Source organism: Takifugu flavidus, chromosome 21 (assembly GCF_003711565.1).
Source record: "Takifugu flavidus isolate HTHZ2018 chromosome 21, ASM371156v2, whole genome shotgun sequence".
In the NCBI taxonomy this organism is placed as follows: domain Eukaryota; kingdom Metazoa; phylum Chordata; class Actinopteri; order Tetraodontiformes; family Tetraodontidae; genus Takifugu; species Takifugu flavidus.
The window spans coordinates 5,269,963-5,282,847 of record NC_079540.1 but is presented as its reverse complement, the minus strand read 5'-3'; the positions used below and the strand labels follow the sequence as shown (position 1 = coordinate 5,282,847).

The window sequence follows — 12,885 nt, the reverse complement described above, 5'->3', positions numbered from 1 at the left end:
CCAGGCATCACTCATGGGGAGAAACAGTCAGAGCCATCTGTGTATAATACGACTGTGGCGTGTCTTTCTTTATTACGCTCTGGTTCTCCAAAACAATGGATGTTAAATGAAACACGATCGTACTGGCCTGACATTTAGCTTTCAGCGTTTCAAAAAAAACGTGTACGATTGATGGGACCTTTTTGGTTGACCTGAATGTTCGCGTTTAAATGGAGCATGTTTAACACCTGCCAGCCCAAATGGGAATTACCTAAAAGCTTCAAAAGAAGCAAACAATCCCAACGATGTCTGACACTGGTCCTCTGACTGAATCTGCTGCTACTGTCGAATAAAAGAGGGGCCATTCATTTGCTGAACAAACTTTCCCTTTTCCCTAATTAGGTACCTTTCCATAATATGGTCAGAAAATAAGCTTGGCTGTGACAAGAAAAAAAAAACACTTTTGTGGAAGTTAGAAGTGCCTGGGGGTCTAGCACTGCGGCACTTCTGCAGGTGTTACTGTTAAGACTCCTTGTATTTACGATTCACCCAAATATTAGAACGCTTTTTCTTAATTATTTTCTTCACATAAAGAGCTGTTGAATCGAATTTATGCGTCAGACAGGCATTTATATCTCTTACAGTTAAACTGAGCTTGACTTCATTTACATTGGTGCCGATTAAACCCACGTCTGCAACATTAGCAACAAGGATAAAAGGAGTTTTCAGGTGGGTTCTGACCGTGGTATAGATGTGCCCAGTTGAAGACGCGGGAGCGAGGGAATGACTTCAACCAAGCAGCCGCTAGTCTTGACTCCAGCCAGGGCCTCCAGCATGCACTCACTGGTAACGCCAAACACCGATGTACGATACCCTGAGTTAGAGACAAATTCAGGATTATGGCTATTATTTGTGATCACTGAGCTGGAACGGCACTGTAACTCACCGTTGACAGTGATGTTTCCAGCTGTGCGTGGGACACCGACCAGTGTGACTGGGTACAGTCCAGACTCTGCAGGCAGGGATAGTGCAGCTGGCAGGGATTCAAACTCCACTCCAGAGGTCAGCAAACTCTAAAAAGTAACATAGCATAAATGCAGATCATAGAAAAGAGCAGCAACATAAATAAAATCTAGACTAAAATTCAGGAATTTGGTTCCAAAGTGTACTTCTAACATGACCTCTACAGGGAAAATCAAAGTATTAACATTCTTAGAACACACTGTCCAGTTGCAGCAGGCAGACTAAGGTGAGGTAATGTGCAAATCAATCCCCAACAGCAGACACTACCTCATGAGAGGGAGGACTGCCGAGGAGCTGAACCTCTGAGCTAACACAAGCTGTAATTTAAATTGTCCTTGATTTCCACTTCAGGACATTATACACCTTTACCGCCAAGCAGACGCATCAGCCGTAACCTATTGGAAATAGTTCACTTGTATTCAGCCTTGAAAAGGTTAATTACTGTTTCAATAGCAATCACAATTAGCATTCCCAAAGCAAATTGTGCCATGTGAAGTGCTGAGCTGTTGTCTGTTTACACACAGATCACCAACTGTGTAAAGTCATAACTACGTGATTATTAGCATCATATTTGAGGTTAACAACAGACTGGGCTCTCAACAGGCTGGAGGAAGTCATGTTAAAAAGCATCCCGTTAAACAGAGGAATCCGTACAGTGAAAGACAAGCAAAATTGGTATTAGTGCGCTGCTCATGTGGTGACAGTAAAGATGCCTGTTGTGCTGATCTACTAGTTCACCTTGGTGAGTGTTTGTCTCCTTCTGGGTTTGTGTACAGTGAATAAATGGCTGCTTGGGTCTAATAGCTGTCTGGGGTACAGAAAGCTCTCATCTTGCATTATTCTGTCCATCTATAAACACACAAATATGACACAACTTGCGGTCCCGAGCAGCCGAGTGCTCCAGCCTCCATCTGTGACCTGATCAATTAAGCTGCAGGTGGGAAGAGCTAATGGCTGCTCTGGCCAGATAAGTATCTCCCCGGAGTTCAGATGGAACTTCAATTTGCTCTTGACAGACAATTTGCTCTTACGGTATATGTGTATAAATGTGTATAAATTTTATTTTATAGAGTTTGAAAATAAAAAGTGATTCATTCAAAAAAGGGTTTAAAAGACAATGACAGCAGAAAAGAAGACCTGTTATATGCTGTAGGTGGAATCTCTGCATTGGTCTGACCTGCAGAATTAGTCATGCAATTTAGAACTACATTAGGCTCCAAATAATCACATTTTGTGCTCATTGAAGAAAAAATAAAGCTAACTGGTGAATCGTGTTTGCTTAAATGATTTAATGGGTATCAACAGCTTTGTATATTCCCTCTGAATAATTTAACTTCTGTGCATCTGGGAGTGTGAAGCACTTCTCTCTTTTCTACACATTTTTAATCTAGCAGGGGTTCCTCATTGGCGAATAGCTGATGATTATGTCTCCACACTGAAACATTGTCCAGATGTTCCAAATTAGACGTGGTTGAATCTCTTGTGTCTGCAACAGAATGCATCCTCGCCAGACGACGCCGGTTGGCTACGCTGAGCCGCCTCAATTAAGAAGTCACGGTTCAGTTATGAGACTGGTGCAGATGTGATGTGAGGCAACGTCATTTGTGACAGGTAGTACAGTCTGCGCCGCTGTTGGTGTTATTGCTGTCTAACTGCTGAATGTAGGACACGTCTGGTGACTTTTGACTGAACTTTAGGACTGTTTTGCATCTCAACATCACTGTAGGAAAACTGAGTCACCAGACGGCAGAAAAGGATATCATTCCTCATCATTGTACACTCACCATGTTCTCCACACGTAGCTCATAAGGCATGGGGTTGTAGACCATGAGCTGCACCTCACACACAGCTCCTTGAACCCACTGGAAGTCTGGTGGGAAAAAGGGAAAAACAAAGCAAAGAGTGGAATTCAAATTTCAAATTTGTAATTAATGAGCGAAAGAGGGCAGAGTTACAGTCTGCTGCATTGCTACTGAAAGAGCAAAAGCAACGCTTGCTAATAGAATGTCATTTCAGGAGAACAGAATCTCTCACTATATACCATTCATCTTCGATGTGTTTAAATCTGCATGCATGTGAATACAGAGTGGCCGTGAGCTTCATAACCTGTCATCTATGTGCTATCAGTGTGAAAATGACATTTTTGACTCCTTGTCCATTCAAAGCTGGCTCATCATCAGGCTAGATGAAGTGTTGGTTTCAAAAATATGATTAAAGGTGTTATTGCTGTGTATGATGAACACCTAACTTTTTTTTTTTTCCCTGTAACAGCTTGATCTCACTTCTTGGAGAACTGGAAAATATATGAGAGCTCAGCATTGCAGTGAGGCGATGAAAGGGTCTGTCAGACTGGAAAGATGCAGCCTCTACCTATCAATACACATCTCCATTTGAAATATTCTCATCCATTACTCTGAATAGACTCTGGGAGGAAGGGGGGGATCATAGCCTGGACCCTGACAAGAAAAGGTAAAAAAAAAGAAAAAGAAAAAAGCTTCAGACGTACACCTTGGGAAATGAAGCAACTCAGGAAAAACATGATGTGAGTGACAAACACACTCAAACACACACACTCAGACACGCACCAATTCTGGCACGCAGGCACGCTCTCGTGGGCAGCCAATTAAGTGTAACACACCTTCGGAAAATAGAAGAGCAGAGTGGATTGCTGCCATGTTATTAGTGTTGCCTCTGTCTTTCCTCCCCAAGTGGTCATTGAGATTCCGCTCAGATTCCCAAAAGCTTCAGCTCTTTAAATTCTTATTGCACAATGATTTGCCAAGTCCATGTAAGGCCGCGTGCCTTGTTGCACTCTACCTGTATTTGGAAATCATTTTGTCATGCTGGATTTTACAGGCTGTGGGAGACATTTTCGTTTCTTGAAGAAGACCGCGGATCTCTTCACCAGTGTTTCTGTATCCTGCCAGGATGAACTATAAGAAAATTGGATCTTTGGAACTGAATAATGCATGTAGACTATGTGGATATTGGTAGAAAGCCCTTCCATCTGTAATGATGCAACTGCAGAGCAGGAGGCCAACCAGTGAAACATAACTAAAGGCAAGCTTTCGGGCTTGTAGAATTATTGGAGCTTGTAGAGTTATGAGCCGCAGAGGGAGACACATTTCTGGAGGACATGGTTAACATTGTGAATGGGAACAAAAATTCAACAGGCACCACCAAAACACACCGATTTCATAAGTTTGACATGAACTCTGAGATGTTCTAGAGTGGCGACGGTGATTTAAATCCCATCACGCCGACATGTTTTAGGTCATTCCTTTCAGTCTGGAATAACTCGGACAGGCAGGTCTGCGCCAGCGACGGATTCAAAGGAAGAACCTGACAGAGATAATTACACAAGATGATATGTCGATGGACCGTGAGCCGGTTGATGAAAATATGTAGCTGCCACCGCAGCCGTCGCCGTCCCCGGTGTGACTCTTTGATGAGCAGAAGACGCGGAGACGTTTCTCTAAAAATAATACGAGGTACTGGTCCCTGCATAATGTTTCCTCCAAGGTTCCTACAAAAGCACAGCATACTGCACCCTTGCATGCTGCCTGTACAGCCAGACGCAACAATGTACAGAAGATTGCATCCGTATACAGTCAATCAAGTAACACCCCCACCCTTAAAATAACACCGATGCATTTCTAATATAGTGTAAAGGACAACTCCGCAGCCCGATATTGGAGGCCTGCCTTAGCTTACTGTCGTCAGTGGCAGCTCGCCACAGACTTAGCAGATCAGAAGTAATAGCAGATCTCCTAATAACATTAAAGATTTTGCAATTTCTTCAGTGAAGCGTCACTTGTTCAGTCACTTAGCCCCCCCGTCCTTTATTGTGCACACTAACACTCACTAACACTCGCCCTCACGGTGATTTCTGCGAGTGGAGGTCAGGGCCTCAGCACCTTCCCATGACAACAGTGTATTAAATCTGTTTTGATATCAGCTTAAACCAAAATGTAATATTCTACTAAATGTGCGTGGTTAAATGTCTCCAACTGCATCACCATGTAGGTTCAAGAAACAATATTTTAGATGATTACACAGACAGTTTTTTTTGTCATAAGTAAAGCTTGCTGATCAGAACACGAGTAAATAAGATGAAGCAGCTGAGGAAACCTTTTTGTGCACATACCATAAAAGCAAACCTCAGGAATTTCTGGAGGAATTGAAGAGGACGGGGGTCACATTTGTGGAGGATACAAAAAGTTTTCCATCACAGCTTTGCTCTTGCCCTCCAAATCATTGCGCACGCACACGCCCCAAGGTCAAAAAACAACGCAGAGGAAAGTTTCTGCAGCAAGATATTGTTGATGAGCACATTTAGGAACAACAACACCGTAATTTAGATGCACGATGCTTTTAAACCTCGGTTATTTCATTCTCGTGGTGCAAATATCCAAATACGCAATTGGAGAATAACATGCTGGAGGTCAGGATGAGCAGAGCGTGTTCAAGGTCGCAGCAGGACTGCTGATGCACTTACCTATTTTCTTACAGCGCTCCTCTCCTCTGTTGTGCATGATAATTGGGGAGTAGATGAAGGGGCTGGCGGTGGACATGTTCTGTCCGAGCAGGCCTTTCACTTTGTGAGGACGCAGACTGACGGGCAGGTTGAGGAGCTTCACTGATCTAGAAACGAGTGAGCAGACAAGTTTCGACTTCACCTGAACTTAAAACAAATCCAAGCTCAGCCGTGCTGGATTTTAAAGGTCAACCTTGCAGACGTTAGTCAAGAGGAGCAGAGTGAATGTTTAATGTTACTGTGCACTACTTGAGGACAAATCTGGCTCGATTTAAAATGTTGACACACTTGTGCCTCATCACGACTGTCGCTCATTTATCCAGACTTGGACAAGGGACGTGATGAGACGTGCGACATGATTAATTGCTGCAAACGTTGTTCACGCAGCTAAAAAGGCAGAGATCATTAGGCTGCTGTTGTGTCTCGTCTCAGCTCCTTTGACACTGGCTACTAAACCCATGATAGATGCAGAGTTTTCGGAATTCATTAATATTTTAGATAAATGTAGAGATGATTCAAGTAGATCCTGGGGGCCGATACAGATGGCAACTCAGCAGCAAATTAAATTCTGACTGGAGCCTTGTACCCAAGGAATTAAATTGCCGTTTAACCCCATTGACATATTACTCTCCCCAGGTGATCAAGTGTCATATTGTTGTTGTACAACACAATAATACCATTAATTAAGCCCCCAATCCATCACGGCAAGAAAACTGTAGCTAATTAAACAGTTTTCTCCTAAAATCTCAAACAAATTTAATTTTAAATATAATAATGCAATATGAATGAATGCTGGCAACCTGGAACATTTCCGAGTAACAAGTTAATGCTGAACATTTATCCCATTTGTCTCTTGGAAAATTAAATACACTCTCCACTGACCTGATTAGATAATTGGGAGAAATTATTTTTTAAAATGCACTAAAATTGAAATAATGGAGCTGGCTTGATTCTAAAGCAATTAAGAGTAAAAGCACTAATTACACATCCCGTGTTTTTTCATTATTCATACCTTGTGAAGTGGTCGCCACCTGTCAGTTTTCTGGCATTTAAACGCAACGTGACAAAATGCATTAAGGCTGACTCTCTGGCAGTGTCTTACCGCACAATGGGGAGCTTTGTAAAGGGCACTGGAGGGAGCTTCAGGCCATCAGGAAGGGTGATGACCTCCATTCCACCTGGACACTTGGAGGTGTAGTTCTCCAGACTCTGGGTCACCTCTTTCTTCTCTGCAATTGTGGGAGCGTATAACAGCAGAACGATCAATGGTGGCCGCAGTACATTCACAAATCTATAGAAACAATTATCTAAATATCAGGGAACAATGATTATGACACGATATCGTTCCCCTTTAATGGTCTGCTCATCAACAGAAGTGCGATTCCTTTGTAGAGATTTAAGGTTTGTGTGTGATGTGAATTATCCAGACGTTAATGGCCTGCGAGGAGTGTCTGTCTCAGCAGTTACAGCCCCGGCCTTTGAGTGGGATTGTGAGTTTTATTGTACCAATAATACCTTCTAAAGGGAACATTACTGCTCATTCAGCCGTGCAATGTTCTTTATCTACTCAAGTTGCAGTGGCCATCAAGAAGAGGACACTATACCGGGAAAGATAACATAACGATCTATAAATTAATGTTAACATGCAGTTTATCTGGCTCTTGCTTTTTTTATACATTAATTAAGTATGTTCCAGGCTGTACCTATATGAACACACAAATGTAAGACACATTTGACATGGCTGTTGACTGTACTTCTGGTGAAATATTAATGCTATTCACACCCACTCAAAGCCATTATTGCCCCAACTGGACCAGAACTTTTTAACTTAATCAAAATTCTTAGCACTCTGGATATTAGCCAAGCTATTAGGAGTAGCCAGGATGCTAACATTGCTGATGTAAAAGCAGCAAAATGAGCTTGAACAGAATGGAGAAGGGGACAAAATGAAGTAGCGACAAATTAATAGCTAAAAACTGTCCTTCCGCCTCAAAGCTTTTGTGATTGATGACAGACTCAATTGTCTAAGTGATCGCAGCAGCTGTCCTTTTGGGGGACAAAGCAGGACCAAAATCTGACTGGTTGTGTGTTGAAAGAAGACACAGACGTGACATTGTCCTGTTTCTGGAAAAGAACTTTGGCTTGGGAGATCTCATCTGCGAAACCAAGACAGGTGATATTTGGCTGAATTCATTATGACTTTGCAAGAGAGACGGACAAACTCTGGAGCTTTTGCGTCAGATTTCATCAAGAAAGTTAATCTTTTCTGACAACCACTTCATTAATGCTGCGCTTTCAGCAGCCTATTGTGAAAGACATTCCATCTCTGAATGAAAGATGAAAAAAGAAAACATAATGAGAAGACTCCGGTACACCGACAGCAACTTTCGTGTGTGGCAATATTATCACGCCTCAATGTGCCAAGACTGATTAAAAAGGAAATCTCAATTGAGTAGTTGTTTATAGCAGGTTTCTGAGCTGCTCTGTGCAGGAAAACTGCTGTGGGGAATTACAAAGGGCAACCAAGGTTCACCATCTTCTGCTTTATTCTCTACAAGTTGCAGTAATGCCTTTTGCGCATCTTCTTTGTTGCAGCGAGACATGCACATCGAATTTTACTGTTCTTCAGTGTTTTCTGCTGAAAAAAATCAGCCCAACAGGATGTTTGTGTGGGCTCTGATTGTTCTCTTGTAACCCAACACGATGACAACTGACCCACATCTTGTACTTTTTTAAGAACAGGCAGAGGATCACAAAGCAAACACACAATTTTTGGGAAGCTTTTTTGGAAAGTATTTGCCAATCAAATGTGAATACAGAAACACAGTTTTACACAGTGGTTCTTTGTTTCAGAGTCTCAGACTAAAGAATGAGACAATTACTGTAATTTGGAATTGCTTTGAGTGTGGCAGCACCAATCACTATCAAAGATTTGAACCATTTGATAAAAAAAAAATCCATAAAACATCAGGTTTAAGGACGCACAGACATTTAAACGGGCTGTTCTTTTTGCTCTTCTTTCATAGATGCAACTGGAATGAGTTGACTCCAGCTTCCAACCCCTCTATAACACACCCGACTGTGATGGTAATTTCTAACAGAGCGACTGAAAGACATAAGAAAAGATGCAACAGGGCATGAATTATTCAAATTTCTGATGGTATTTCAAAAGAAATACCAAGCGATGAACAAAACCTGGTGAAGGTGAAGCATAAATCATTAAAACAGTAACATCAATAAAACCATGTTGTAGGAAGTGAAGTAAGTCTATTAAATGCTGAGCTTGTACAACGTGTAAAGATTCCATATGTCTCATAGAAGGTAGACTCAAATGGATTTCACAAGAACTTAGCTGCAGGCCGGGGCTCAAAGCAGAACCGGGTCAAAAACCTTTTCATTTTCTTCTCCACCATCATGTCATGTCCAGCCAGTAGGCGACAGCTGATGGGGACAGGGATACACCAGTAAAGGGGCCTATCAAAAGCCTCCCACTGCTGGTGGGGCGTGCAGACAGCAAAAGGAGGGCGTTCAAACTGCAGCACTTAACCTTCTCTGCCATAAAGTTCCACGAAGAACGAACCCCCATTATAAAGTCATTGTTTTCAGTAAGGCAGGCACTAATTACTTTACTTGGTAAAGCATAGAAGGCTGTACAGAAGGTGATTCCAGCATGTGTGTTTCTCTAAACACTTTTCATAAGCAGCTCAATTTGTTCACATTCAGTGGTTTATATTATTGGTTTACTTCCTCTTTTTCATTCCTCATCTTCCTCCTCTCCCTTCTTCCTTTTCTCAAGCTTTAAAGCAACCAGGGATTATGCCGGCTTCTATTTTGTAGCCAGTGGACCGTCTGGCTCACTGCTTTTAAAGCAAAAAAAAAAAACCTGGCTGCACAGGATTTATGGTCAGAGCACAATGTTGCATGCCTGACAACAGAATACCGGCTTTGAGCTACAAAGAATACAATTAAGTATAAAAATAATTCCACATCGACAAAGAGAGTGGTGCTGTATATTGGTCTGTTTTCAAAGCTGGGTTGAACAAGTGTAATACGAGCGCGCCGCTGACCTTGATCAGACAGGAAGTCCAACATGGTCTGCAGTAGGAAGGACAGGTGGCGAACAGACAGGCCCGGGTTGCCCATGCGACGAGAGGCGTAAACAAGCTCGTGGAGGAGGCGAACTTGTACGGCCGCCCAGCCTCGGTGGGTACCTGGAAGCCAGAGAGGTGAAGGTCACTTTCACAAGTCGTCACACCAGATGAGGGCAGACATTCGGAATCACTTCATCGATGACAAAGGCATCACATATAAATCACGAAAGTTAAAGATTGTTAATAAGTAGGAGTGAACATTCACAGATCCTGACATATTCATTATGCTCCAAAATCCAAATAACGCTTGCAGGGCTGAAAATAAACTCTGACAAAACTTCCAGGAGTCTCTGTGCAGCCTTCTTAACCAGAGATCACCTCACATAAAGAGATCAAACTCGCTTTATTTGAAGCCGCCTCTCCAAATTGTTTTATCTCCACTGCAATCTATTACTTTCACTCCAGCTTGGCGCTCATTTAGCCTGCATTATTTGCTCTGCAGAGCTCCACAAGATATCTTAATAGCGTTCTAGCCTCGCACCAACTGTTACATAAGGCCTTCAGCCCCCTGCTCGATCCCCGGCTCCACTCCCTGCTTCCAAATATTGACTAACAAAGTGGGAAAGAAGAGGATGGGAAAGATTTGCTGCCGAGGCTGTGGGGTGAGTGGGAGGGGAGGCGATGATACCCTCTAAATACGGATGTTTCCTCAGCGTTTACAGAAAAACCCTCTCCAATATTGTCAAATCATGCCTGCGCTGGTTTTCATTTATCAGCAGAATTCTGCAAGGGTGTTAGTCATCCTGACTTCTTGTGCCATCTGAACAAACTGTAAAGTCAATTTTTTCCTAGGCTCTTTCTGTGAAAATGTGCCCACTAAGCAGTCTAAAAATAGTGGGCTTCAACCTGTCTGCCAAAACTAGCTGTTATCTGGAGGACTGAAATTTAAAGAAAAGAACATTTTCTGAGAAAGTCCCTCTTTCTTGACTGCAACAATGACTCCATTTGTCGAATTGTCAAATGATTTTGGGAAATTCTTTAAACTGTTGTTTAATTTGATATGACGGCACGAGGATGGAGGATAACGGTGCTACAGGATGTGTGAGGAAGAATAAATGAACAGGTGATCCATTTCTGGAAGCAGACAACAAGCTGTTGCTCTGCTGTATCTCAGGTCACAGCAGTCATAGAGGAACGCACCACTGACTCCGACATCTTTAATCACTTTAACTTGCATCCACAGCTTTTTGTTAGTCTCTGAAGCTGAAAATGGACAACAGTCATCTTTTTTTCCCCATTGGCAAGACATAAATTGTTAAAGCTCAATTCCAAATAATGTTCTCTTGTTACTTGTCTCTATGGCCTAAACATAGCTCTTACTTATGGAAACTTTAAGAATTTTTAAATCAATCTAATCTACTGTCAATGAAGGGCAGGAATAATGAGGACCCTGGTGCTTACTGCCTTCATTGTTAATGATGCATTGAATACACTCTTGGCTGAGGTAAAAACACTGGAAGGCTTTTTTGTTTTCAACACTGACCCTTGCCAGAAATAAACAGCAAACTTGACAGAATGCTTCCCTTAAAACCAGAACAAGGACGTCCCTGGACTGTTCTGCTCTGTAATACTCACCATTGAGTGGCTACAATGAGCAAAGGTCAACAGTCTCCATAACCGGGACACTTTCAAGAGTGTGTACAAAAGCACAGGTCAAGTCTCAGATGTGGATCATCGGCGTTGGGTGAAGGACTGAAAGGAGCACTCATAAAAAGACAGCGGAGCCGGAGGTCAGGATAAAGCAGCGCTACTTATTTCCTTAATCTGTTTCAAATGTGTTTACACCGCTGACTCGTAATGCGGCTTTTTTCTTTCTAAACCTGCCTCTCAGTCAAAGTTTTGCCTGAATATTTCAACACTGGAGGACACCAATGTCTTGATCACAGAGCTTCAATCTCCAGGCATCAAAGTTTACCTTTGCTAAAGTCTTTGGGATCGAGCGACAGGCTGTATCCAGGCAACGTCTCCAGCAGCAGCTTGTAGCAGGCCCTCCAGCCGGGCTCCGGGATGGTGGGAGCAACACACTGCATGGCTGCAACGCGCTTGAAGAACGCCGACTTGCGACGGAAACCGATCAGCTCGTAGAGCTCGGAGAGGATGCTGTAGCGCTGAATCTTCTCCTCCTCAGACAGCTGCAGTCGTAGAGAAAACATCTGTGTTATTATGACTTGTTAAACACGGGCCACTGATCTCCGCCGTGCAAAGCAACAGCTCTAAATCTTTTACATCCATCTGCATGAGACAGATGGATTAACAAGCAGGATTCATTGATAGTTCCAGCGACAAAAAGTTACAATGTTATTTTATTGTCTGTGTGAAATCAATTGCTCATTAAACTCCCCCCACCCAAAAAATTATCGTGTTTAATTAGCAGAAAAGACAAAGGGCCTTTCTGAATTCTTTCAAGAAAGTTAACTTTAATGTGCAAAGTAAAGATTAAAACTATAATTATTATTCATAACAGATGATTTTACATAACTTTAAAATGTCCAGAGGGCAACTTTAACCATGTAAATAGAATTTGTTCTTTGGACTGGGCAGAGACATGCCGCTAAATACGCAACCAAAGCTTCACTGCCCCTGTGGGACAACTTGGCTCACAAATAACAGTCAGCACAGTGAATATTAAACACAGCAAATTTCAATCAATGCATATATATGCAGACAAATACACACATATTTCACAGCAACTTCAAGCCAAAGGCATTATAATGAGTAGTGTGTTTGATTTTTATAATGAGAAAGGTTGTGCTTTCAAATAGCAGCAAGCTTGGAGCTGGAGCTTCTCTTCCTTCCATCGAGGACATATACAGGAGGCGCTGTCACAGGAGGGCCAAGAAGATCTCTAAAGACTCCTGTCACCCAGCGCATGGACTGTTTACCCTCATGCCCTCTGGGAGGCGCTACAGGAGCCTCCGGACAAAAACCAGCAGGTTCAGAAACAGCTTCTTCCCCACTGCTGTCTCCCTGCTGAACTCTGACCCCTCGCACTTTACCTCCCTTCAGGCACAATAACCCCGTCTGGACTGACTGATTGTACATTCACGCTATTTGCACTGACTACATCTGTTACAATAATTGCACTATTTACATCTGTTATTTGCACTATTTACATCTGTTATTTGCACTACCCACATCCGGTTACTTGCACTGCTTTCCATACTTCAGCACCATAGTTACAGCCTGTATATATAT

The 12,885-nt window shown here is 42.5% G+C and overlaps 1 protein-coding gene across 2 annotated transcripts in view; it reads right to left on the bottom strand.

The window, feature by feature from the left end:
- The window catches only part of trappc9 (trafficking protein particle complex subunit 9), an 84,829-nt gene that overhangs the window by 65,302 nt on the left and 6,642 nt on the right, over positions 1-12,885 (bottom strand). For both annotated transcript variants that reach the window (XM_057021602.1, XM_057021603.1), the window contains 7 exons: positions 11,606-11,822; positions 9,607-9,750; positions 6,642-6,768; positions 5,501-5,646; positions 2,787-2,872; positions 926-1,052; positions 721-853 (listed from right to left, as the gene is read on the bottom strand). In XM_057021602.1, the coding sequence (XP_056877582.1) occupies positions 721-853; positions 926-1,052; positions 2,787-2,872; positions 5,501-5,646; positions 6,642-6,768; positions 9,607-9,750; positions 11,606-11,822 (980 nt within the window). The remainder of the gene's footprint in view (positions 1-720; positions 854-925; positions 1,053-2,786; positions 2,873-5,500; positions 5,647-6,641; positions 6,769-9,606; positions 9,751-11,605; positions 11,823-12,885) is intronic.